Source organism: Hemibagrus wyckioides, linkage group LG07 (assembly GCF_019097595.1).
Source record: "Hemibagrus wyckioides isolate EC202008001 linkage group LG07, SWU_Hwy_1.0, whole genome shotgun sequence".
Taxonomy (NCBI): Eukaryota; Metazoa; Chordata; class Actinopteri; order Siluriformes; family Bagridae; genus Hemibagrus; species Hemibagrus wyckioides.
In genome coordinates, this window is record NC_080716.1 from 11896523 (window position 1) to 11924508 (window position 27986).

The 27986-nt window shown below is 38.0% G+C and overlaps 1 protein-coding gene across 25 annotated transcripts in view; it reads left to right on the forward strand.

Moving 5' to 3' along the window:
* Positions 1–27986, forward strand: part of ank2b (ankyrin 2b, neuronal) — a 140045-nt gene that overhangs the window by 102056 nt on the left and 10003 nt on the right. For 7 of the 25 annotated variants that reach the window (XM_058394499.1, XM_058394498.1, XM_058394490.1 and 4 more), the window contains 17 exons: positions 983–1081; positions 2064–2218; positions 3731–3942; positions 4129–4333; positions 4993–5089; positions 5209–5437; positions 5845–5970; positions 6112–6234; positions 6905–6937; positions 7764–7785; positions 11341–13767; positions 14215–16284; positions 17252–17329; positions 17654–17785; positions 17943–18089; positions 18257–18443; positions 18534–18609. In XM_058394499.1, coding sequence (XP_058250482.1) covers positions 983–1081; positions 2064–2218; positions 3731–3942; positions 4129–4333; positions 4993–5089; positions 5209–5437; positions 5845–5970; positions 6112–6234; positions 6905–6937; positions 7764–7785; positions 11341–13767; positions 14215–16284; positions 17252–17329; positions 17654–17785; positions 17943–18089; positions 18257–18443; positions 18534–18609 — 6418 coding nt within the window. The other 18 variants (XM_058394500.1, XM_058394501.1, XM_058394489.1 and 15 more) reach the window with 16 other exon arrangements.

Below are 27986 nucleotides of genomic sequence, written 5' to 3' on the forward strand. Positions count from 1 at the left end.
CGTATTATAAAAGCAATATCTAATAATAACACCTGTCTAATAGTAGTTAAATATGTTGTGAATAAGATTTATTGTCATTATCAGTACAGACAAATGATCCTAGTTGTGATTATTGCATGATTACTGCAGATTTCTTCATATAGCTTTGAGTTCCATAAACATCAAATGGCTGCAAGTCTTTAAATAGCGCTTGACAGAGCACATCCTATTTCTGCACAAGGAACTAGAAATAGCCTAATATTTGTACAGACAGTGACAGAAATGATAAAACTCATGCAGTAGTGAATATGCAAGCATTTCTGGGTAATTGTGCACTTCTTGAAAGAAAACATGCCCATTGTTGAACAGATAAGCTGACCAAGTAGCCTTTAAGTATAATGTATATTTAGGTAGGTGGAGTTCCAAAATTTAATATACAAATCATGCATGTTATATAAAATTCAGTCTTTAAGATGAGTATTGATAAATAGGTGTATTTCCAGATTTTAATCTAAGAATCAGTATACTATTTAAAATCCAGTCCTCAAGATTATTATAGTCTCCATTTAAGCTGACACATTTTTAATAAGATTGTCCAAAATCATATTCAGAATGAAATATTGTAGCTAATAATTGTCAGAAAGTCGCACTGTACTTTCTAGCATTCCTCACTCGTCTACATTAAACAAAAAACATATAATAGTATCATGTAAGTCACTAGTGATATCTGTGACACAAATAGTGAAGTGTATAAATATAATAACTAACTCACTACACATGCATAACTCCAGATATGGTCCTGAGTCATTTTCCTGTGAATAAAAATGTATGATTATGCTTCCAATAAACACCTACATAATTCAAACACTTCAGCAACTTCATGAAAGGGAGTTATTATTAACCCACAGTTCGGAAGGCCTAGATAGAAAATGTCACTGTAGATGGCAAATTCAGCCCCAAACTGTTTGTGCTCTCTTTTTCCTTCGCTGCTGTTGGATGACAGTAAGCTCCACCTCCCTACTGCCCCGCCCCCTCTGAATGAGGGCGAGAGTTTGGTTAGCCGCATCCTTCAGCTGGGGCCACCAGGGACCAAATTCCTGGGGTAGGAGTGACACATATGAAACAATCCATGGATGCTGGTCCCATATCCCTTTTTTCTGTCCTTCTTTTATTAAAATGCTCTTCCCTCATTCACAAGTTAGTGGTGTGTTGATAGTAGACTGTGATAGTTTGTGGTTTTTTTGTAGATTTTTTTGAGTTCACATTGGTGTTTGTTCCATTTCATTTTTTTTCGCCTTGCATCATGATTTATGTCTAAAACTGTGGCAGAAAAGTGGGAGTTCATGCAAAGCATGGCCGGCTTTTTTAAACATGCATTGAAATGGTTTGTTTTGTTGCCATAGATATAGAAACAGTAGATGCTGCATAGCCTCTGTTGCGGGCTACAGTAATACGCCAGCGCATCTGCCAAATTGCTAGCCATTACAAGTTAGGAGAGATGCATGGCTACACTTATTTACATTATGTTCAGCTTAATGACGCAAAATATTTCTTGAATTAATTGTACCTTGTTCATGAATTGTTTGTGAATTAATAAATTTGTAATGTAAACTCCCTCTGGCTTTAATTCCCACATATCTTGTTATATTTATATAACAAGCTTCATAATTCATGGCATTTTTCTGAAAATTCAGTATGACTTAAATCATTGAGCTGTTTTGAAGGTGTGGCTCAGGCTAATGAGGCATCTGACATGTTTATATCTATGGTTATCGTCCTTGTAGTCATTATGTGTGACAATACACATAACTACTCTCGATAGCATTAAAGTTGCACATTTGTTCACCTAGATTTATTTTGTTGTTGGACTGCCTTCAGATGGTTCTGTGTGCTTTTACGTCAGCACCAAAACATCTGGAATGAGTACTACATTTGGCTCCAGTTCTGACTGTATATGTGCTACATGTGTGTTATATCTTCAGTTTGACACGTGTGTAACTTGTGTTTCAGTAATCAGTAACCATCCATTTACCTTTTTGAAGAGTGCATTTTTAATTTAAACCCATTTCCATGTAATTTTTCAGACCAGTGATTGTGGAGATTCCGCATTTTGCTGCTCTGAGAGGAAAGGAGAGAGAACTGGTGATCCTGCGCAGTGAGACAGGAGAAAGCTGGAAAGAACATCAGTGTGAATATACAGAGGAGGAGCTCAATCAAATCCTTAATGGCATGGATGAAGGTAGGTTTCTGACATACAAATCTGTTTCATGCCTCCTAACATCCAGGGGCAGAAAGAGTCATCTAGATACCTTCTTCTGTAGGTATCATCTAGATGCCTTCTTGCACAAGTACTTATAAATAGAGCTGTCATACATACATCTCATGGTTTATTTCCTTTCTAGTGTTACTTCAGGTTTGCTCATTAGGGGTCTAAATCTAAATCCATATCTTGATTTCTGGTAAAGTTGATTTGTGATAATGTCAGCTGGCATCTCAAAGGACATAAACAGGTCCTCCATCACCAAACCTGAGTGAACATTCCAGTTCACCAAAAGCTATGACCATGAACTCTCCATAATCAGAAAAGATTATTAACAAAAGTCTTGACTACACAAATTGGTTAGCAAACAAAACTAAAACACTGAACTCTCAGAACACTAATTGGAAGACTACCCATCTCTGGAGCTTTGTATGGAAAGGTTTTATGTTATGGAATGTAGTCTTCATTGTTCTAGGTCATAATAAAGAGCCTGCACCTTTTGAGAAAAGCAAATGTTGCAGATCATAAAAGACCAAGTTTGCTAAGGTTCTGTGGTGCAAGACCATTCAGAGTATTGATGATAATTAGAAGGATTTTATAATCAGTAAAAAAATGTATAGGGCGCCACTGCAGTTTGGATAAGATAGTGGTATGAGATTACTTCTTTTGGACATTTTAAGACCTAAATGGAGCATGTTTATGCCAACCTTTATATGAGCATAGATCCAACAAAAAGGCTTACGAAGGCCAAAACTAGTTACATTACATTATATTACATTTTTGTCATAAGTTAAATTAGGGGTCTTTCCCTAATGTCCATATTCACCCCATATCTTTAAAAACCGGTGTTCTCCCTCTTGATCTGAAGTAGCTTAATGGCACTTCTTCTGAGCCACCTAAAGGAATGTCTTTGAAAACTGCATATTTTCAAAAAAAATAGTGGGAGATGCTTTCAGTGCATTGGTTGGTGACCAAATTACTCCAGGGAATGTCTAAGACCATCTCCAGACCAGTTGTTCATCTGTCACTGATTAGAAACACAATCTTAACCAAAGATTTGACTACTGGGTTGTGGGCATCATCAACATGGTGTATAGTCTGGCTGGATGCCCAACCCATGACATGCTACTCAACAAGGATTGCCTCCTTTTCATGCAGATTATATTGAGGAATGTTACTGCAGAAAGCCTTTAACTTGGTATTACTGTACTCTTTTCCAGGTTCTACAATGTTATATCTCCCGTCCCAGTGGCCTGAGTGTTGCAGTTATTGCCAAACAGCTTTTCAATTAGTCTAAAAAAGATAAAGATGACATTGCATACATTATCTGGGTTATTGTAGCTAACCTTGTCAGGAAGGACTAAGAAAAAATGCCATAAATTGCTCACTGTTTAGGGCTTACTTTTGGCTTTCATCTGACCTATAAACTATTTTCATTTAACATTTCATATCCCACAATAATTGTATGCCATTGTCCTCCATTATTATCAGACCTGGACCCTCCCGAGGAGCTGGAGAAGAAGCGTATTTGCCGCATAATTACCCGAGACTTCCCACAATACTTTGCGGTAGTCTCCAGGATCAAACAGGACAGTAATTTGATTGGTCCAGAAGGTGGGATTTTGAGCAGCACAGTGGTACCACAGGTCCAGGCTGTCTTCCCAGAAGGGGCACTTACAAAACGTATTCGAGTTGGATTGCAGGTATTACAGTTCATTTTTACATTCCTTTTTAAATAGTATTATTTTTTTTACTTTCAGTATTTCAATAGTTATTTCTTTATTGATTTCCTGTTTGGAAACTGAAAGTACTCTTTCTATTCAGCTGTAATAACACTGTATTTTACAACAAAAACCCTAGAAATTTGTTTTCTTCTTTCTGTTGATTAGACTCAGCCTGTGAATGTAGACATGGTGAGAAAGATCTTGGGCAACAAAGCAACATTTAGTCCTATAGTCACCCTTGAGCCCCGTAGGCGGAAGTTCCATAAACCTATTACTATGACCATTCCTGTACCCAAGACTTCCACTGACCCTATACATAACGGCTTTGGAGGAGATACACCAACACTCCGCTTGCTATGCAGTATCACAGGTGAGGGAGCAAAACTGTATAAACAAACAATATCTTATTCTATTCCACCTTTTTACATTTAAATTTATGCCATTTGGCAGACGCCTTTATCCAGAGAGACTTACATTACATCTCATTTTATACAACTGAGCAATTGAGGGTTGAGGGCTTTGCTCAGGGGCTCAGCAGTGGCAGCTTGATGGAGCTGGGATTCGTCTTAACCACTGAGCTACCACAACCCACATTTCTCTAAGAAATTAATTATTAGTAAAAAGCATATTTATAGTACAGAGGTTGTGACACATGACCTCATGTGCATCTCCAATCAGGTGGATCCACCAGTATACAAAGAGTTTGTCTATTTCTTTAAATGTCTGATCATTGAGATTGTGTATGAATTCTGTATGTTAAATATGCTTTTGACTTCAATCAAGATTTGACAAAAATCAATTCAGATTCCCTGTGTCAACAATATATCCGTTATCCACAGCTAAACCTTGAACAGAACATGAAGGATAACAGATTCTAGGCTAAAAATAAGAGTACAACATAAAAAATGGTTCCATTTTTTAATAGCTACTTTATCTACCATGGTTTTATGAACAGTTAATTGGGAAAAGGAAGAGCATGTGATTAAGCATTCAGTTCATAGTTTTCTCCACTGCTTTGTGTTAAACCAGGTGGAACGACACCAGCTCAGTGGGAGGATATTACAGGAACTACACCTTTAACTTTTGTCAATGACTGTGTATCATTCACCACAAATGTCTCTGCAAGGTAGGTTTTGATTGATTGTGTAGTTCTTTTTAAGATCAGTCAGTGTTACATATCTAACATATTAATCACAGGATGGACAAGGCCCTTATTGTGTTTTTTTTTTAACTTTCATTATTTAGATTCTGGCTAATAGATTGTCGACAGGCCCACGAGTCAGTCAACTTTGCCACACAGGTGTATCGGGAGATAATCTGTGTGCCATACATGGCCAAATTTGTCATCTTTGCCAAAACCCATGACCCAATAGAGGCACGCCTTCGCTGTTTCTGCATGACTGATGACAAGATAGATAAAACTCTGGAGCAGCAGGAGAACTTCACAGAGGTGGCTCGTAGTCGGGATGTAGAGGTAAGGTAGAAGTTAATGTGATCAAAAGTACTTAGTAACATGAAATGTTGTTTACTAACTAGTTCACCAGGCTAATTTACTGTAAGTGTTCAGGTGTTTTCTGTGAGATATATATCAGGTTTGGACACAACATTATGATATTGAGGTGAAACTCTCTATGTGGAAGTTTATTGAATAGACAGACAGACAAATAGATCGCACTGATTTTATACTTTCTTCACTGTACATCATTACAGTTCATTCATTTCCTGTCAATTCTACTAAAAAAACAAAACAAATTAAAACACCTTAAACATATTATTTTTTGTTTTAGCAATACTGTTAAAATTGTCTTCTTTTCTTAAAAATGATGCCTGTATAATAATGTCTAAACTTACTGGTATAATCTTTGTGATGCTCCCCTAAAGGTATTAGAAGGAAAACCCATCTATGCCGACTGCTTTGGAAATTTAGTCCCCCTCACCAAGAGCGGCCAACACCATATCTTCAGCTTTTTTGCCTTTAAGGAAAACCGGCTTGCCCTCTTTATAAAGGTAAGCTCCCTAAAATATTCCTGCAGTTTGTATTTCTTTTGAAAGCATTTACCTCCTTGAAGAAACAAGTTAAAAACTCATTTGTTACATGTAACCCTTTTGTTGCTACAATGTTTTGGTTAATTGTTGGAAATGTTTCAGATACGAGATAACACTCAGGAGCCTTGTGGTCGATTGTCCTTCATGAAAGAACCGAGATCATACAGGAGTTTGGCTCACGATGCCATATGCAACCTAAATATTACTCTACCAATTTATGCTAAGGTAATTTATCTACCAAATGCATGGTGATGATTCTGTATGAACAAAAACCCAAAACACACTCAGCACTCCCAACAAATCTGTGTTTTGTTTTACATTTAATGAGTGCATGAATTCTGAGTTAAAACATTAAGCTTGCACATCACTATTTCTGTTGATTTTACAGGTTAATCTTTTGCAATACCGACAGCACACTGTTACATTAAGCAATGTTTCAGTAAAGTATAGCTGGAATTAACACAATGGAGACTTTATAGCATAATATTATAAAATTTCACATTTAAGACGCATCAATACTAGGTTTTTGATACTGATTAGGGATTTAGGATTTGAATTATGTTCATTATAATAATATAATGATTATGATTATTATTTAAATAAATATTTGCAAACTATAAGGCACTTTAGAAATAATTAATAATCAGTAACAAGAACAACAAAAAAACAAACAAAAACAGTAAGAGTTTGAGCATTTTAGGCTGTATATGTCCTCCACACATACCCCCTCTTATATTGCTCCTCAAAGGCTGGCTCAAGAGTCGCTATGGTAACTGCTTTGCGTGCTCTCTCTTTTTCCTTCTCTCTATCCTGTCCCCTGTCTCCCTGTCAATCTGTATCTCTCTCTCTCTCTCTCTCTCTCTCCTTCTTTTTTACTGCTTCTTGCTTCTCAAAGGAATCAGATTCAGACCAAGAGCCTGATGAGGAGGTAACTGTGGAGATATTTTCCTCTATTCCCTTAACATCCACACTTTTGGATGTTCTGTTACCTCTGTAGTTTAAACGATTGACTATTTTCCTTTTGTAAAATGTATATTTATTTAGTTAGTTAGTTGTTTGTTTTGATTTATTATTATATAATTTCATTTATATTATACTGCATATATATTTAATTAATTCCCCGGCAATAATTCAAATTTTATACAGTGTAGTTATTGTAGGTTGTTAAGATGCGTCACTGTATTTTCTCTTTCATACAGTTCAACACAAAGTTTAGCTTATGAAGATCAAGTTCAGCTTGTAACATATTCACAGATCATCAAATTAGTCTATTTTTCTAAAATGAAGCATATGTGAATTATTGGAGCTTCAGAGACTGAGCTTTAAATCAAAGCCGCACCACCACATGTAATTCACATTTGCATTTGTGTGAAGCTTTTGTCTAAAGCCACTTACAATTGAGACAGGATACATCTGTGCAATTAAGGGATTATTGGTGATACTCAAGAGCACAACACAGTGGCAGCTTGGCGATGATGGGATTTCTAATCAGCCTGAACAACTGAGCTACCACTGTAAACTATATAAAGTAAAATGCAGTGACATATACAGAATTAATATTTTATCTTTTTTTTATATATTATATTTTTAATATTTTTTTTTGTTCCTCCCTGTTTTTATTCCAACCCAAATAACACCATAGCTGTTTCTATTCTCCTTTACTGATGTTTCTATCCAGTCAGTAGTTATTCTAATTCAGTCAGTAGTTATTTTATTCAACTAATCACAGTTATTTTACTTGCTTATCTTTGCAGACTAGCCGAACACATGGAAGATGTAAGACATTTCCCTTTTCCAGTTCTAATCTGTCATGCACTAAACATGTTTGCTTTTAACCAACTCACATACAGATTAACTACTAAAGATTGTGCTGCATTACATGGTGTTTATAATTTAGTAATTATAAAAATGGTAATGAAGTGCTGGACAGCATCCCATTTAACTCAAATACAGATGGACACAACTAAGTCACAACTTTTGCTCATTATGTTCCTTCCAAGGATGTGGGAAGTAGGGGTGCTCAGGATATATATATATATATATATATATATATATATATATATATATATATATATATATATATATATATATATATATATATAAAGAAATACACTTTATTTAAATTTAGTACTTTCAGTTTGTATGCCAGAAATAGTATTCCCCTTATAACTAAAAGATTTGCCTCTGATTACAGTGTTATTAATGAAATACACATTTTTGCTTTGATATACAACTGTTACATTTACATCTGTGAGACTCAAGTCTTCAGTACAGAGGCATTTGCACTTTTGGGTTTCTCAGTAAGAAAATAGCATTTTTTCTTCTGAATAATTTCAAGAGAGAAAGGAGAGGCTAGAGAGGGAATGACTGTATATTGCTGCTATATTGCAAGTGATAACAGGAACTAATTCACGTGTCAGGAAACCTTACAATGAAATTTACAAAGTGCTGAAACCCAAGACTCCGTAATGATACCCAAGACTTTCCATAAATGCCCAGTAAATGTCTCCTAATGGAAAGCTACACCATATCAATGAATATAAACTCTTTTTGTTTATATACTATGTTTATAATAAGCAATTCTCATACACGTTTCTGTGAATGAGCTGTTATAAGCACAATAATGTACTAGAAAGAGTGCGTTAATATATAAATACACCTCATGTATGCTGTTTAAAATTCTAGTCCCCAGTGTAAAACACTTTCCCACATCCCTGGTTCCTGGTCCCTGGTTAATACGTGGGCATTAGAGAGAACAATAAAAGAAAAAGAAAAAAATACTGTATCTGTATGAACATGCAACATGAAGTTCAACTGATAATATGATATTTGTGTTATTAAGTAGCTTTCCACCATCATCAAATTTTATAACAAACTGCAAAGCAAAGTAGTTTCCTCTTTCCCCAGGTTTAGAATCCTTTATGCACAATTATCTATCTATCTATCTATCTATCTATCTATCTATCTATCTATCTATCTATCTATCTGTCTGTCTGTCTGTCTGTCTGTCTGTCTGTCTGTCTGTCTGTCTGTCTATCTATCTATCTATCTATCGACAGTTTGGGCTAAATGGCTCCAAATATCTAGATTAAAGAAAATCAATATCAGTCTTTCACAACTCTACTGAAATCATGTTACATGCTGTAGTTATGTAATCTACATTGTTCACATCAGACATAATTTTAAAACAACTAATTACAGGCAGATTTACTAGATCAGTTTTCCAGTGAGTCAAAAGTTTACAAGTTTACCAAGTTGACTGTCATTTTGAACAGTCTGGAAGATTCCAGAAATTGATACAACTTGATTTTAGAACCCTGATTTTCTTGATTCTTGATTTTCCTGTGGCTGTATTAAGAGCCAGCGACGTTTTGCCCTATGATAACCGAAAAATCCAAGTGACACTGCCAAGACCTCTAAACTGTGGACTTTCACAAGTCTAATTTTTAAACAACTGAAAGTTCCATGAGCATCTGTAAAAACAAATGTATGTAAATATAAAAATTTTAGGATCACAAACACACTGTGTTGTTCAGGAAGGAGGAACAAATTAACTTTCAGGAATCAAAATACGTTCAACTGAACACCAAGAAAACAATAAAGGACCTAATGAAATAGTTATGGGCATCAGGCACCACAGTATGTACATCCCCTATCTAGATTGCCAGGCTGTCATGCAAGGAAGAAGGCCCTACTCCCAAACCAGACTGAAGTGTGATCAACAGGACAAAGACCTTGTATTTTGGAGGAATTTCCTCTGGTCAAGGGTGATGCTTTCAATCCTAAAAACACTAGGCAAACTATGAAACATGGAATGAAACATTTGAATCATGTTGTTCAAAATGGTACTGATGCTGTTCAGAAAATGGATGACATTGTGAGGAAGGAGGATTATCTAGGAATTCTGAAATTATCTAGAGATTATCTAGGAATTAGCCAGAATGCTAAAACATGGTCTATGTGGTTTTTTGAACCAAACATTGAGCTTAGACATTCCACTAAAATCATGCCTTAATGGCTTTAAAAACAAATTGTTGTATTGAAGTCGCCATCACAAAGCCCTGTATCCCATAGAAGATTAGTGGACAGAAATATTCTGTCCAAAAACATCCTGGCTGAGTTATGGAGAAATCTGATGTAGCCAATTACACCCAAATAAATCACATAATAATTATTTAGACCTCTTGAAAAGGCATGATAACACTGAATGTATGGAGTTGTGAAAAAGTGAGTTGAAATGTCGTTAGTCAAAGAACATTAAAACATTTGGCCTCAACTATATCTATCTAACTAACATCAAGTTCTTATGTGATTAAAGTAAATAATATGGATATATTTGCACATCAGTGTGCCCTTGACAGAAATCATGCTGACAGGATCTTGAATTAATGTCTAATTTATTTATGCCCATTTGCAAAGATTGATTAAAGTTTGTGATCTCTTTCATTGAAAATATAACCTACTATATTTTCTGCAGTAAGGATAAAAAAATACCTGACTAGGCTATGAGTGTAATAAAACTACTAGATACTTACCTATTAAAAGTTAATAAGCTTTGCATGGAAATAACTTGACTTACATTAAGTGTGTGTGTGTGTGAATGTTGTTCTGAATGGGTGCAAACAGTATCATATTTAAGTTTGACAGCTTGTTTAACATTACCTTCTGCATTGCACGTTGTTCTAGTTATATCTATTTATATTTTATTTATTATTTATTTAATTATTTTTTTAAATTAAGTTTTTATTTAATCCTGACTAATTGACATACATAAGAAGTAATACTTCCATCATTTTATTCCGGGAAAAAATAAAAATAAAAAGTGTTATATCACTGGCTTTCTTTTGGAAACAAAAAATAAATTTTTTAACATACTGTTTATTTCTCTCATTCACTCTAATTAATTTCTGTAGTAAAGTGGAGTTTATTTTTGAGTTCACTTGAGCAAATGTTTATCTCTGTTAATCCTCCACTATTTATTTATTTATTTATTTATTTAAATTGGTATTTTGGACAATTTTTTGTTCCATTGTCTTGTATGTGTGAATGTGCTTTTGTGTGGACTTCAGATAAGCAAGTTATTTCCTGCTTATTCCCCTAAGGTCTGTAAGATATCGCTATAATTTGCTTTGCAGTTGTTATTCATCCCTGTAAGTCTGTTGTCTGTCCATGTAGTCTTTATTTCACTCTTACACTCTTAACATTCAGTCCTACTTTGTTCCTTGAAACTTTGTGCCAATCCAAACCTGATCTCTTTTTTCAAATCTTTGTTCCCTTTAATTTAAATTTTTATTTAATTTGCTCCTTAAATGTCCTCCTTGTAAATGGAAGATGATGAAGATACAGAAAATTCTACAGAGACATCCATCCTGAAAAGTCAATTGATTCGAGGTTCTCCTGCCCTTGCAAGCCCAGATTTACTCTCTGAGGTGTCAGAGATGAAACAAGATCTTATCAAAATGACTGCCATTCTGACCACTGATCCATCTGAGAAGTCAAACTCTATGCATGGGGGTAGTCTAGTGAAAGGGGTGGAGGAGGTGTCAGGGGAGCCTTTTGAAATAATGGAAAAGGTAAAAGAGGATTTGGAGAAAGTTAATGAAATTCTAAGGAGTGGGACATATGAAGATGAAGTTGTTGAAGAGTCAGCAAAAGCAGGAAGTCGTCCATATAGCAAGGATGAGGAGTGGGTGCTTCTTTCAGATTGTGAAATTGAGGAGGCCAAAATGATGGCAGCTTTTGAGACCCAGGAGGCACTTCTTAAGGACAATCGAGGTAGTCGTGGGTCACAGACACAAAAGGGTGTAGATGGAGACCATAAAGAGTACTTTCTGGATGCACGTGTGACATCTGGAGCTGCAGTGCAGGAGAGTGTGGCACAGGAAAAGTTCACAGAAATTGTTTTGCGGAAAGGTGGCAAAAAAATTGTACCAACTGTGCTCAAAGATACTAAAACACATGTGGCTGAAGTGAAAAAGCCCATTAGAAGAAAAGGGCCTCATGGGCAGAGTGATGAATACAATTTGTCCCCTTCAAAATCCGGTTCTGAAAAAACACAGCGAGATGATGGCCTCTTACATGCCCCCTCGAACCAAAAAAAGTCACCTGTATCTCCAGTAGTTGAAGAAACACCAATTGGCTCAATTAAAGACAAAGTTAAAGCTCTTCAAAAGAAGGTGGAGGAGGAACAAAAAGGCCGTAAGCAGACTGGCAGCAAGCCATCTCCTGGGTCTTCAGGAAAAAAATTATCTCCTGTTATTAAAGAGCCAAAAACACCACCCGCTAAAAAAACACAAGCTCCCATAAAATCACAGAAAAATGAGTCAGAGAGACTAGAAGAGACTATGTCAGTAAGAGAACTGATGAAGGCTTTTCAGACAGGACAAGACCCTTCGAAGGGAAAGTCTGGACTTTTTGAACATAAAGCAAGTTCTGGAGCAAAACACACAAAACCAGTTCAAATAAAGGAGTCTCTGTCCAGACAGTCCCAGTCTGAAGCTTCATCAGCTTCATCACTTGGACAAGAGGTGTCCATTGAAAGTAAAAAATGTGTTGACCCACAGAAAATGAAAGAACTTCAGAGTAGCACAGAGATAAAACATTCTCAAGACTTGGGTTCCAATGTAAGAGCAGAACCAGAAGCCAGTGTTCAGAACCAAGAAATGCTAACAGTGCAAGATGAGGATACTTCTGCCTTACAATCAGCAGAGCCTACAGTCCAGAAAAATTTGGCTACTCCATTAACCCAAGATTTGTCTAAGGACACTAGAGTGTCTCAACTTCATAGTGGCCTGGATGCACTTGATGACAGCTCTGACAGTCACAAAATTGAAGGGATAGCTGTGTCCCCTTGTGCCAGCGTAGGTGAAGGCGAAGTCCACATGAGCTCAGAGGACAGTGACAAACATGAAGGCATGGCAGAAACTCTGGATACAAGTCCTGAAAGCCTTTCATCATCACCTAAACAGCCAGGTCAATATATTGAAGGAAAGCACTCAAAAATAGAAACAGTTACAGCCAAAGATGAGACAAGTACACTGTCTAACTTCTCTTCCACTGGTGCAAAGACAGCTGATGATCAGGCATCTACAACAACTCTTGGATGCTTGTCTGTGAAAAATACTCTGGATTATCATGCAAAAAGTGAGTCTGTGTCTGCTTCTCAGGGGAAAACTGTTAAGTTTGTTGATGAAAAATTCTCTGTTGATGAGGACATTCTTTTGACGTCATCTATACCACCAAAATCTCGAAAACTAATGAAAAGAGGTTCTGAAACAATAGACAGTTTTTTGAGTGATGAAGAGCCATCAGATGGTCATCAACTATCAACCTCAGCTGACTACCTGTCTACAAGAGCTGCTACACAGGGTTATAGTGGTTTAGTACTGCCTCTTAGACATCAAGATTCAGAGAACATTAGTCCAGTAGCTGATGAATCTATAACCATTAGCCATAAGGACTCATTAGAAGGTAGCCCCCTTATGGAAGACAACTCCTCCCATAAATCCCCAGACTCAATTGAACCTAGTCCAACTAAAGACTCCCCATGCCGTGACTCTCTAGAAAGCAGCCCAATAGAACAAAAAACCATCATGAGCTTGCCTCCTACAGTAGAGCAACCCAGTGTGACTGCAGGGCAGCAGACATCCTCCAAAACTCCTGAGTTACCCCCAGAAAATTTGCATAGACTTCCCAGAGACCAGGAGGGTAGTGTCGACGGTGACAGTTGCGAGCAGACATCTCAGCTGAAGAGTTCGGGTAAGAGTCCTTTTCCCCCTGACACCCCAAGTTTTGAAGAGGTAAGTTATGAGCTCAATCCCAAAACCCCAGACCCTATGGTCCTTTCCATGTTCCTAATTCCATCTGTCATACCTGAGGATGCAGAGGGAGATGTGTTGAAGTGTGTCATGACCCAGAGGAAATTCACCCCTGAGGAAGAGATGTTTAAAATGGCTGCCAAAATAAAAACATTTGATGAGATGGAGCAAGATGAAAAAGACAGAAAGGGCTATAGCAAAGATATCTTTTCTCAGACCATGAATGAGTCTGAAAGACGACATGAAAGCATCATATTGATTGGGCCTGAATTCAAAGTTGAAACAGACTCAGTGGAAGGCCTTGGGCCTACTGAGACAAAACAAGGGTCAGAGGTAGCACAATCTAATGAACCTACTATTAAAGTACAACCTCCCTCTCCTTTTCCAGCAGGTGTGCATGAGATCCCTCAAACATCTGAGGACATGGCCCACACTGCAGCATCAACAGATGATTCAGCAATGGAGGGACCTCAGTCTGTCTCAGAAATGCATACAGCAAAAGCTCATCACATCCCTTTACAAAAAGAAATGCAGTCACTTAGTATGAAAGAGTTAGAACAGACCAACAAACAATTGTTAAGCAATGAAGGGATGGACAACATACCTCTTGAACTAAAAGAGGAAAGCCAGAGATGGTCAAGGGAAAGCATATATGATGATAAGGGTGGAAAGCAGAAAGACGCATCAGACTACCAAGGAGTTTATAGAAAATCACAGAGTCAGATAGAAAGTAATATAACAGATGACGTTAAAGGTGATAACATAAGGCCTGCCGGGATATCTGATCTAGGTTTAAGCAGGGAAAGTTTAAGGGCAGAAACAGATACTTTGTCTAGTATTATGGGGCACGCTAGGGAAACATTTAAACCAGAAATATGTATTTATGATGATACTGAAGAAGATGATTTAGAGGAAGAATTTCCTAAAACAAAGTCTAGAGGGGTAACTGCAAAAACTCTGGCAGACAACTGGAATGCTTTGCGGGAAGATGATGATGCCTTTGCAGCAAGAGTCAAAGAAGAGGAGCAAAAGATTTTAGGTCTGGCAGTAGATCGACAGTCCCAAGGTGCAACTCCAGACACGACACCGGGAAGGACGCCCACTGAGGACGGCACGCCAACAAGTGAACAAAACCCTTTCCTTTTTCAGGAGGGTAAACTATTTGAAATGACTAGAAGTGGGGCGATAGACATGACCAAAAGAGGATATGAGGAGGAAGGCTTTGCTTATTTTCAAATAGGAGAGCAACCAATTGAAGAGGCTCTTATAGAAAATATTATAGAAGAACCTGGTGAAGAAAGAGATGTTGCTATAAACCTGACTGTGCAGAGTAAACCAGAAGATGCTAAGGAATTATTAAAAGAGGCTACAGACATATCCCTTCACTCCACACCTGAAAATGATCAATCAGGTATAGCTTCTAAGTCAAATGACTCACAATCTACTATCCCAGTTGAAATAGCTGTTTCTGCTTCACCCCAAACAAGTAAAAACCTCAGTGCAAAAGATGCTGTAGAAACAAAAACAGACAAGTTAGCTGAAGAAAGTTTGTCAGGGACTGATCTTGGTACTTCAGACACTATCATAACTGATGTCCAGACAGCAGAGTCAACAGTAACCAGATCAGTTTATTCCCAGCAGGACCAAGAGTCCTCAGATTCCTCCCCAGAGGAGGACCATTCAGTGATAGAACTACCTAAGGTCCCTGAAAAAAGATCCCAAACTTCAAAAATGATATCAAAATCAAAAACAAAGCCTGATTCTAAAGGTAATACTGCATCTACACAGAAAAGGTCATCCTTCTCTAAGGAGGAGGAGAAGCCGAAATCAAGAATCCCTATAAAAGCTAGTTCCCACAAATCAGAGACAGAACATGATTTATCTGTAAAATCTCCTAAGGAGAAAAAGACTAAATTGCCTGTAAAACCTGAAACAAGGAGAAAATCTGAGACAGACACAGGTCCCTCTGTAAGCTCCAGAGTGACAAGGTCTATCAAAGCCAAGAGCTACTGTGAAAGCGATTCTACAAAGAAACCAGCAAAAAAGGACCAGGGTCGTCCAGCAGGTACTGAGTTGCCCAACAAATATAAGACATTACCATCAAAGCTACCTGTCAGGGGAAAGCCTGGCCAACCAACTCAAACCACAACAACTGGCAAAAAAGAGCAGCCATCCGAGAAGTGCAAGAAGCCTATTGATTTTTTTGAGGAGATTAGTGATGAGGCAGCTAAACTAGTGGAGAGGTTGGCCCAAGCAGAAAAAGAGAAAGAGGAGGCCGCTGACATTTCGGACGATGAAAGCAGCACCATAGATGTCTCAGTAATAGAAAGTGAGCCTTTCCCTGACATGCAGATGCCTCTTCCTGAGGACCCATTGGTCATTAGGCCTCGATGGGACGACCCTGTTGAGACGCAGATGGAAAGAATCCCTGCTGATAAAGCCCAAGTCCAAAGTCAAGGTATCCCCATCATAAGGGGCCCATTCTCTCTCTCTCATCTGCCTCAGCACGTTAGCAATGAAGGTGCTGCCTCTCTGTCTTGTAGCTAAAGCTTCAACTCTTTCTGGTGCTTTTGTGACGTTTGAATTGTGTTTGTGTCTGTCTCCTTTCCTTGTATGTGTTAGAGTATCGTCAAGAATGATTTGATTCTTTTGATTTTTATTGCTATCTGTCTTAAAGAGTTAATCTTCACAGCATGCTGAAATGGCTGCTGCCATACATCTATACATTTATGAATACACATATGGAATGATTGCCCTTAACCCTAACTCCATAAGTTTGCTGGCAAATTACAATATTCCTCATGAAATCTCCTTCAGCGCACTAAACAGTACAACCTTTACAATATTCTCAGAGAATGTGTCTAAACTAGCTCATTCAAACATAATTCAAACACATTTAAAACAAATAGTAAAAGTAGTTTAAAGGCAAGAGAAAGCCAGTGATTATATACAGATGGGTGACAAATTAAAGGAAAAATGGTAGCTGTGTTATTCTGCAAGAGATGTTTTGCTGGCATGGTTTGTCCCCACTTGACACCTTTAGAGTGAAGAGTCGGATGGGATGAGAAAAAATTCTGGACAAATGTGTTAGATAGTGCTTAATACCACCATCATCAAAGCACCAACTAAGTATTTATCTTTTATAAAAGTGCTTTTCCATCCCTTCAGTACGGTTCCAGACACTTGCATCAAGTCACATCAAAGCTATTTTGGCAGCTTGCAGTGGCTCAACACTTTTCAGCATTTTTTTCCATTTTCATTTGTCACCTACCTGTAGTTTATTGATATTTTGTGTACATTAGTGATTAATATGATCTTTTTTTTATGACTGCTTCTATTCAGAATTATAGGGACCATTTTTTCTTAGTTCTTTAATATGTGTTTTGGTGATGCCATTTTATGTGTCTTGACCATGGCATTTGCAGCGGATCCACAGGATGAGCTTGACAGGAAGGAAGGACGATTGGCTGTAATGGCTGATCATCTTGGTTTCAGCTGGACAGGTAAAAGCAAGCATTAGTGACATTAATGACAGAATGATTCATGGTCCAAAGATCAATACACCACCTGTATCTGCTATACATCTAGCAAATTTTTTAAAATCACACGTTATATGTTCACTCTGATGGGTCTTCTACTTGGCTTCAGTAAGTTGGCAGGTGATACTAACACACAGTATGATGGAGGGCTTTGTATTCATAAATACTGTATGTATAATTTAAACATAATTCTGTCATTAAGTCAAATTAGATTTTATTCCCTTTAAAATTACAGCAATATTCTGTCTGTTCTTTCACACCTTGCTGTGTTCTCTATTATTCATCTAGAGCTGGCTCGTGAACTTGGTTTTGATGAAGAGCAGGTCAATCGGATAAGAGTAAAGAATCCAAACTCATTACAAGACCAAAGTCATGCACTCATAAGACAATGGACAAAAAGAGAAGGAACAAATGCTACAGGTAGGATTGTTAATCACAGTATTGTTACATGTGACATTGCTAAGTTACCCTGTATGTCATAATAAAACTCATGTTACGTAGCTGTAAATCTCAAATTTGAGGTTTAAAAGGACATAATGCATATTTAATGTGTTGAATCTTTCCAAATTGTCCACAGAAAGCATTTTGATCTCAAAGCTCACAAAGATTAACCGTATGGACATTGTACATCTCATCGAAACAAAGATTATACAGTCCACTCAGGACCACTCATCACACACCTATGCAGAAATGGAGCAGTCTATATCACTGGACCACAGTGAGGGTAACCATAACATTCATTAATTTTTAAAATAAAAAGGGAAGATAGGATTAGGCAAATATAATTGTCAGCTTAACCCCAAATTAAAACGAGGATCTGTTGTTCAGTTTGTAGCTCACAGTGACTGTAATTTTAATGCAAGTATTACATCCGTGTTATATTCCTTCTAGGTTTTTCAGCTCTACACGAGGACATCGATAGCCCTAAGCCAGTCCGCCACACAGAGCTCACTTCAAGAATGCCAAAGTCTGGGCTTCAGCCTCCTTTAGTATCTGTTGAGGATCTCTCTTCTAGTGTATCTTCGCTCAATGATAGCCAGAAGGAGAAGTCACAGCTGCAGATAGACAAAACTGAAGAGTGAGTCATTAAAAAAAATGTCATTCATCAAAACAATAGCTTTAAATCTGCATTACTTTCAAAATTATATTTATATTTTCATATTTACAGGGTGGCTGCAGGCTCAACACTGTCTGGTTTTGAGATGTTTGGTCTAAGACAACAGTTCCCTGGCACAGTTAAAAAAGTAAGTCCTTTCTTTACCCTGTACAGAACTACACCATGGAGGCTCCAGTCTTCACAATATGGACCAGTTAACAAAGAGCAAGCTGTTTCTAAACATCCATCAAAAATTCCATCACAGCAGTTAAATCCCATTTATGATGAGGCTCTGCAAGAGTTAGGAGCAGTTGGGGGTCAATCTGAGCACATCCCTGTTAGTAAATATATTGAAGAGATCATTATATCCAGTGAATTACCCAGGGACTGCAAACAAAAACAAAAAGAAATAATAATGACAGATTTTGAAGAGACCTTGTTGGAATCGGAGCATAGTGAGGCAGATTTCAGTGAGATCGCTGTGGAGCTCAAACAAGCCCCTGAGGATTTTACTTCCTACTATGCATCTTCTACATCACTTCCATTCTTTCAGCCATCAGACAAAACAGTTTCTGACAGTGTCACCCTAGCACAAGCTTCATCAGTAACAGAGAATCCACATTGTGAGACGGAAATACCGATCCCCGAAGCTGAGGCAAAATCTGTGTGTGAACTTCCAAGTAACCAAAGGCCAAGTGATGAGTACATGAGGCACCATGTTGAGGAGATTTCTGCTAAATTCTACAGAGCCCTCTTTGGCGAAGAATACGTTGAGGCAAAGACTTTTGGCAAAGATATTAACATAGTTACAGAGAGTTTTAAACTATCTGAACATAAGGGCTTCAGTGTGAACAAAGTGGATGCAACAGATGCCTTAAATGTTGATCAAGTTACGTTTGAGTTGTCTTCAGAAGTAAATAGAAAATCTGTTATGCAATCTTTAGAAACAACCAGCACAAATATTTCCAACAAGGAACAACTGCAAAACGTTAAGACAGTTTGTAGTTTGCCCCCAAAACAGCTGTTGTCTTGGCATGAGGGTGAAATTGTAGCAAGTAATATTGACTCTACACTTACTCAGATGTCACTTGACTCAGCAACTGGGCAGACAAATTCTTTATCAAATCCTATCTTGGATGAGTCAGAATCTCTAAAGTTCACTACTGAATTTGAGGTAAACATACCTGAGTCCAAGTTTAGTGAAACAAATTCCCCCTATGAATCCAATGTCCCATCTATACCAGACCATAGACCTTTCATGCAAGCTGAATTGATTTCTCCAGCTGAGCATAGATCATCATCACCAGTTTCTGTATCTGAATATGACACTGACTTAGAATTATTTATGCATGAATATAGATCCTTATCACCTGAATCTACTGTTTCGTTACCACCAGACTCGCCTCTTCCATCTGAGTACAGATCAGGCTCACTAGATTCATGTGTGCTGAATGATGAGTTAAGAGTCTATTCACGTGAATCTGTAGCTTCAAGTACTGAACAGAAACTACTCTTTCCTGATTCCCCCATACCTGATTTTAGACCACATTCACCGCTACCGCCAGAGTGCGAATACACAGCACCAAAATTTAATATGCATATGGACATACCTAGAATTTCAAATCAGTTGTGCTCTTTTGACATGCCTGAGTCAAACACGCAATTCAGTCCACAAAGATCTTTTTTAATGGTTAGTAATGAAATAGATAGACCAGTTTCACCAGGGTCATGGATTGAATGTAGATCACGTACACCTGAATCAAATGGATCTTTTTCTCCTGGGTCCTTTACCATTGACAGTTTAGATAGAGAATTATCCCCTGAGATTCCCCAGGACTCTGAGCAGTGTCCTTGGATTTCTGATACCTTTGTGGATAGATCATCTGGCCCTGGATCAATAGCATCGTTGAATGAGTATAGGCCACTTTCTTGTGATTCACCAATACCCAGTTTTACACCAGAAGTATATGACTATTTTATACAAGTGAAGGGATCTAGATCATCATCACCTCAGTCTGAGATTTCAGATTTAGGATATGAACTGTCTGAATCTTTATTTGAAGATCGACCATCATCTCCTGAATCGTCAGCATCAGTCAATGAATGTAAATGCCTTTCCCCTGATTCCCCTCTACCTAGCTTTGTTCAAAATGTATATGAATTCACACCTATAAAAGAATGTAGATTTTCAGAAAATGAATATGAGTTGATTTCACCTATAGCATTTTCAGAGGAGTGTCGACCATTATCACCTGAATCACTGTCATCTGTAAGTGAACACATGCCTCTTTCACCTGATTCCCCAATACCAAGCTTTTCGTTGCCAATTTGTACATTGGATACATCTTTAGGATATCACTCTGAATCAGTTGAGTCAGATCTTTCAGATAGTGAGCGCAACTTCATATCACCCACAGTACTATTTGAGAATCGGCCATCTTCGCCAGATTCAGTATCATCACTAAATATACCTAGACCTCTTTCACCAGGCTTAATATTACCTAATATTCCTATGTATGAAGCTGAACCTAAGTTGTTGCAAAGCCAACAGCAATCCTCTGAGATTTTGGAAAATGATAACTGTTTAAATAATAATAATAATGTATTAGAAGGTCTCTTAGTTCCTGATTCTACTGAGCTGGTAAGCAGTCAGACCGCATACACGGAATGTGAAAAAGAGTTAACATCCAGTGAATTTACCTCTGAAAATATCACAAAACCACAGAGTTTACAATTATCAGCTAAGGTAACTGCTAAAAAATGTCGAAAGGTAAAAAAGTTATCGAAAAAGGCAACACCAGAAAAAGGGAATGCCCAGCTACCTGAACAAGTTGAATCTACTTTGACATATAATCTTTGTAGTCCCAGTGATTGTAAATCAGGTACGTTATTAACAGAAGCAGATATTCAAACCTTAACCACTGATCTATGTAACTCTGGGTCCAATCAACAAGCGGAAACATTTGGGTTGTCAGAAGCTAGCACTAGTGTAACAGGGCATATCCCAAACCCATTGTACAATGAAACAATGTTGACCAAGGGAAATGAAGTTGCAGCAACTAAGAGAAAACCTCATAATCTTATTAGTAAAGTACATGATCCCCAGTACAAAGGTAAAACATTCTGCCCTAACACTATTGGTTTTGAATACAGTGTGAAAACAGATGAGAATATACCCCTATCTCCTGATTCACCTAAACAGCAGTTAAGACCATTTTATCCTGAAAGTAGTTTGTCAGTTTCTGGATACAGATCGCCCAAACCAACATGTTCTAATTCAAAAGAAAATGAATCATTTGTGGAGGGATTGTTTGACGTAGAGCAAAAGCCAGAATTTGAAGCTAGACCCCTTAGCCCTGATTCCATCCCAGAGTACAGGCCTATGTCACCTGAATCTGTGATCTTAGCATCAGACAATAGAGCATCTTCACCAGATTCATTTGGTGCTGTTGGACCACTGTCTTCAGATTCACCAATACCACAATACTCAGGTTTGTTCTGTGAGTTAATGCCAGTAATAGATTATAGATTGTCCTCTCCTTTGTCTATGGCTTCAGATAAAAATTATGATGAAGATGATGAGTATGAGTTAAATGTTGTTACTCAAACAGTATCTAGAGCATCATCACCTGATTCCATGAAATCAATAGATGAAAACAGGCCATTGTCATCTGATTCACCTACACAGCAGTTTGGACCATTTATTCCTGAGGGTAGTTTGCCAGTTTCTGGATATAGATCATGTTCTCCTGAATCAGTGTGTTCTAATTCAATAGAAAATGAAGCATTTGCTGATAGACTGTTTGTCACTGAACAAAGACCAGAGTCACCTGACTCATTTCAATCAGATTTTGAAGGTAGACCCCTTAGCCCTGATTCCATCCCAGAGTACAGGCCTATGTCACCTGAATTTATGATCTTAGCATCAGACTTTAGAGCATCTTCACCAGATTCATGTAGTGCATTTAGACCACTGTCACCTGATTCACCAATACCACAATACTCATCAGTGTACTTTGAACTAGTACCAGTGACAAGATGTCGCTCATCCTCCCTTGAATCTTTAGCATCAGATACAGATTATGACATAAATATATTAAGTGACATAAGTTCTGATTGGAGGACCTCACCTCAGTCTGTAGCATCATTAGTTGTCAATGATTGCTTACCCACTGATTCACCTATACCAGATTTTACATCTTTGTTTTCTGAGCAGGCATTTCCTGCTTTTGGGTATAGATCCTGTTCACCTGAATCAGCATGTTCCAATTCACTAGAACATGAATCATTTTCAGGAGACTTATTTATTGTTGAGCTAAGGCCAGAGTCACCTGACTCAGTTCAGTCAGAATTTGATCATAGACCTCTTAGCCCCGACTCCATCCCAGAGTACAGGCCTATGTCACCTGAATCTTTGAACTTAGCTTCGGACATTAGAGGATCTTCACCAGATTCATTTAGTGCATTTAGACCACTGTCTACAGATTCACCAATTCCACAATACTCAGCAAGTTTCTGTGAACTAGTTCCAATGACAGGATGTAGATCATCCTCACTTGAATCTTTAGCATCAGATTCTGATTGTGAGGTAATTATTTTAAGTTCCATAAATTCTGACTGTAGGACCTCACCTGAATATTCAGCATCATTAGTTGATGGTGAGCACCTACCCCCAGACTCACCTGTACCTGATTTTAGATCTTTGTTTCCTGAGCATACAGTTTCTGTTTTGGGGTATAGGTCATGTTCACCTGATTCAATATATTCGAATTCACTAGAAGATGAATCATTTCCTGAAAACCTGTTTACTGCTGAGCAAAGGCCAGAGTCACCAGACTCATTTCAATCAGAATTTGAAGCTAGACCCCTTAGCCCTGACTCCATCCCAGAGTACAGGCCTATGTCACCTGAATCTTTGATCACTGCATCAGACATTAGAGCATCTTCACCAGATTCATTTAGTGCATGCAGACCATTGTCTCCAGATTCACCAATACCACAATACTCAGGTTTGTTCTGTGAGTTAATGCCAGTAATAGATTTTAGATTGTCCTCTCCTCTGTCTATGGCTTCAGATAAAAATTATGATGAAGATGATGAGTATGAGTTAAATGTTGTTACTCAGACACTATCGAGAGTGTCATCACCTGATTCCATGAAATCAATAGATGAAAACAGACCATTGTCACCTGATTCACCTATTCAGCAGTTTGGACCATTTTTTCCTGAGGATAGTTTGCTAGTTTCTGGATACAGATCATGTTCTCCTGAATCAGTGTGTTCTAATTCAATAGAAAATGAAGCATTTGCCGATAGTCTGTCTGTCACTGAACAAAGACCAGAGTCACCTGACTCAATTCAATCAGAATCTGAAGCTAGACCCCTTAGCCCTGACTCCATCCCAGAGTACAGGCCTATGTCACCTGAATCTATGATGTTAGCATCAGACTTTAGAGGAGCTTCACCAGATTCAATTAGTGCATGTAGACCACTGTCTCCTGATTCGCCAATACCACAATACTCAGCAGTGTTGGTTGATTTACCATTAGTAACAGGATATAGATCATGCTCTCCTGAGTCTACGGATTCAGATAAAGATTATGAGGTTAACATTCTCAGTATTGCAGATTCTGATCTTAGACCAGCATCTCCTGACTCAATGGGTTCAATAGATGAGAACACACGATTATCACCAGACTCACCTATCCGAGCATTTAGACCACATTTCTTTGAGAATACTGTTCCAGGTCATGGGTATAGATCATGTTCACCTGAATCAATATGCTCTAATTCAATAGAATATGATGTAAAACCAGAGTATGTGGTTTCACTATTAGATATGAGAAGAGCCTCACCAGATTCAGTTAGCTCAAGTAGACCACTGTCTCCAGATTCACCAATACCACAGTTTTCAACAATGTTGGATGAGTTACAGAGAGTAACAGGACATAGATCACCCTCTCCTGACTCTATGGTGTCAGATGAAGATTATGAATTTAATGTTTACAGTGCTGCAGATTCTGATCATAGAACTTCATCACCTGCCTCAATAGCATCAGTAAATGAGAACACACGATTATCACCTGACTCACCTATCCAAGCATTTGCACCCTCTTTCTCTGAGTGTGCTCTGCCAATTTCTGGATATAGATCGTGTTCACCTGAATCAATTGATTCTAATTCTGTACAGTGTGAATTGTTTCTTGGAGTTGACCAGAGGTTAGTGTCTCCTGATTCGTTTGTGGATAAGCCAGTCACATCAGACTCTCTACTCACATACAGAGCTATGTCACCTGAGTCAGAAATATTACAATTTGATATAAGAGGATCTTCACCAGATTCAATTTGTGCATGTAGACCACTGTTTCCAGATTCCCCAATTCCACAATACTCAGCATTGTTTTGTGAAATAGTTCCAGTTGCAGGGTATAGATCATCATCACTTGAGTCTCTGGCTTCAGGTTCAGATTGTGAGTTAAATATTTTGAATTTCATGACTCCTGATGGTAGGACCTCACCTGAATCTTTAACGTCATTAGTTTCTAATGAGCACCTACCCCCAGATTCACCTGTAACTGATTTTGGGTTTCCTGATTGTACACTTACAGGTTTTGGGTATAGATCATGTTCACCCGATTCAATATATACTAATTCACTAGAAAATGAATCATTTCCTGGAGACCTGTTTACTGTTGAGCAAAGGCCAGAGTCACCGGACTCATTTCAATCAGAATTTGAAGCTAGACCTCTTAGTCCTGACTCCATCCCAGAGTACAGGCCTATGTCACCTGAATCTATGCTCACTGCATCAGACATTAGAGCATCTTCACCAGATTCATTTAGTGCATGCAGACCATTGTCTACAGATTCGCCAATACCACAATACTCAGGTTTGTTCTGTGAGTTAATGCCAGTAATAGCACATAGATTGTCCTCTCCTCTGTCTATGGCTTCAGATAAAAATGATGAAGATGATGATTATGAGTTAAATGTTGTTACTCAGATGTTATCAAGAACATCATCACCTAATTCCATGAAATCAATAGATGAAAACAGACCATTGTCACCTGATTCACCTATACAGCAGTTTGGACCATTTTTTCCCGAGGGTAGTTTGCCAGTTTCTGGATACAGATCATGTTCTCCCAAATCAATGTGTTCTAATTCAATAGAAAATGAAGCATTTGCTGATGGACTGTTTGTCACTGAACAAAGACCAGAGTCACCTGACTCATTTCAATCAGAATTTGAATCTAGACCCCTTAGCCCTGATTCCATCCCAGAGTACAGGCCTATGTCACCTGATTCTATGAACTTAGCTTCAGACATTAGAGGAGCTTCACCAGATTCATGTAGACCACTGTGTTTAGATTCACCAGTACCACAGTACTCAACAATGTTTGCTGATTTAGTGTTAGTAACAGGACATAGATCATCCTCTCCTGAGTCTATGGCTTCAGAAAAAGATTATGAGGTTAACGTTCTCAGCACTGCAGATTCTGATTATGGACCATCATCTCCTGACTCAATGGCATCAATAGATAAGGACGCACGATTATCACCAGACTCACCTATCCAAGCATTTACACCATCTTTCCTTGAGAGTACTTTGCCAGTTTTTGGATATAGATCATGTTCACCTGAATCAATATGTTCTAATTCAATAGACTATGAATTATTTAATATGTCAACACAGTCTATATTCTCCGCATCAGAGATAAGAGGCTCTTCACCAGATTCAATTAATGTACATAGGCCACTGTCTCCAGATTCCCCAATACCACAATACTCAGAAATGTTGGTTGATTTAGTGTCTGTAACAGGACATAGATCAACTTCTCCTGAATTTGTGGCTTCAGATGAAGACTATGAGTTTAATGTTTTTACTTCTGTGCCTTTTGATTATAGACCAGCTTCACCAGAGTCAGTATTATCAGCAGATGAAAACAAACTAATATTACCTGACTCAGCTACGTCACATCCTCAATTTCAAGAGACCATCAAAATGGTGCCTGAATACAAACTTGTATACAAGACTATTCCTTGTAATCTTATATCTCATGTAAATGACCCACATTACAAAGGTGAAATGTTCAGTTCCAAAACAGGTGTGTTTGAATATACTGGCTGTAGAATGGAAATTGTTCAGACTTGCAAAATGGATGAGTCAAATGGCATCACTGATGAAAGTGGTTATAAAATACCAGCTCTTACTCATGAGACTTCTCAAATTTCAATGCAATCCCAAAAGATTTTGACTATTCCTGTTTCTGAAAATCAAACAGCATTCTCAGCTTTATCCTTAAAACAGTCAAAGAAATATAATAGGGAACCTTTTGAATTTCCTGAAGAAATTCCTGCTGATTCTATTATTTGTTATACACCTGAGATTCATAGATGTCTGGTAATTTCAGATGACCTCAGAGCTTCATCACCAGAGTCTATTAGATCTGTAAATGAATTCAGACCTCTCAGCCCTGATTCACCCATTCCTGAGCACATGCCTTTATTACCTTCTACAACGATTTTTCAGTATGAAAGTCGACCCCCGTCCCCGGAGTCTGTGTCTTCTGTAAATGAATTTCAAAGACTTTCCCCAGACTCTCCTGTACCTGAATTCTCAGCACAGTCACCAGTTCCATGTGAACATAATGTTCAACTGTCGGTGACAAATTTAATACACATATCACAAATAATATCTGACATATTTTCTTCAGAAAATGCATTGGTTTGCCTGGAGATGGAACAAAGGCCAGTATCACCTGGTTATGATTTGTCAGAATGCAGTTCAAGATCATTATCACCTCCCACTTTTTCCTTTGAGTCTATATGCAGATGTCCATCCCCTGAAGCACTAAGAGAAATAGAACCCACTGTATCTATTACACCTGACTCTCTGATATTTGATATTGATTGCCGCCCAGAATCCCCTGAGTCAATAACATCACAAACACAGTGTAATGACTCCATGCCAGACAACCAGTCTCACTGGGCAAGTGATGTTGCATTGCTCCCTGTTATGACAGATGAAAAGTCAGAAATTGAGATTCTGATTTCTGAATCAGACTTGGCGACATCAGCACAGAGCCAGTGGAGTTTCAATTATGTCCAAAATAATGGTAGGAGAACACTGCCCTGGCATGAATTTGTCTCAGAACCAGAACAAGAGGAAAAGATTGGCGAACACAGAGAGTCACTCCCTCCAGTGATGAACAAAGTAATGAAAATGTCTGCAGATGATGGAGATGGTAGAAGTATTTTAAGAATCCAAGAAGATCATCAGAGAATTAAGGTAGTTAAACAGGATTTGGAGCTTCAACACAAGCAGGGTCTTGAAGAAAGATCTGACAGCACTACCTCTGAAATAGGCCAGCAGGAATTCAAAACAAGGGTAAGCAGCTTAGCATGCCATCATTATTTAGTTGCAGTGTATGAAACCATTTGTTTCATGACAGAAAGATCTTTGTGATTCTTCTTGATCCACTAACAAATTCACCCAGAATGCAAATTCACGGTTAGGAACTG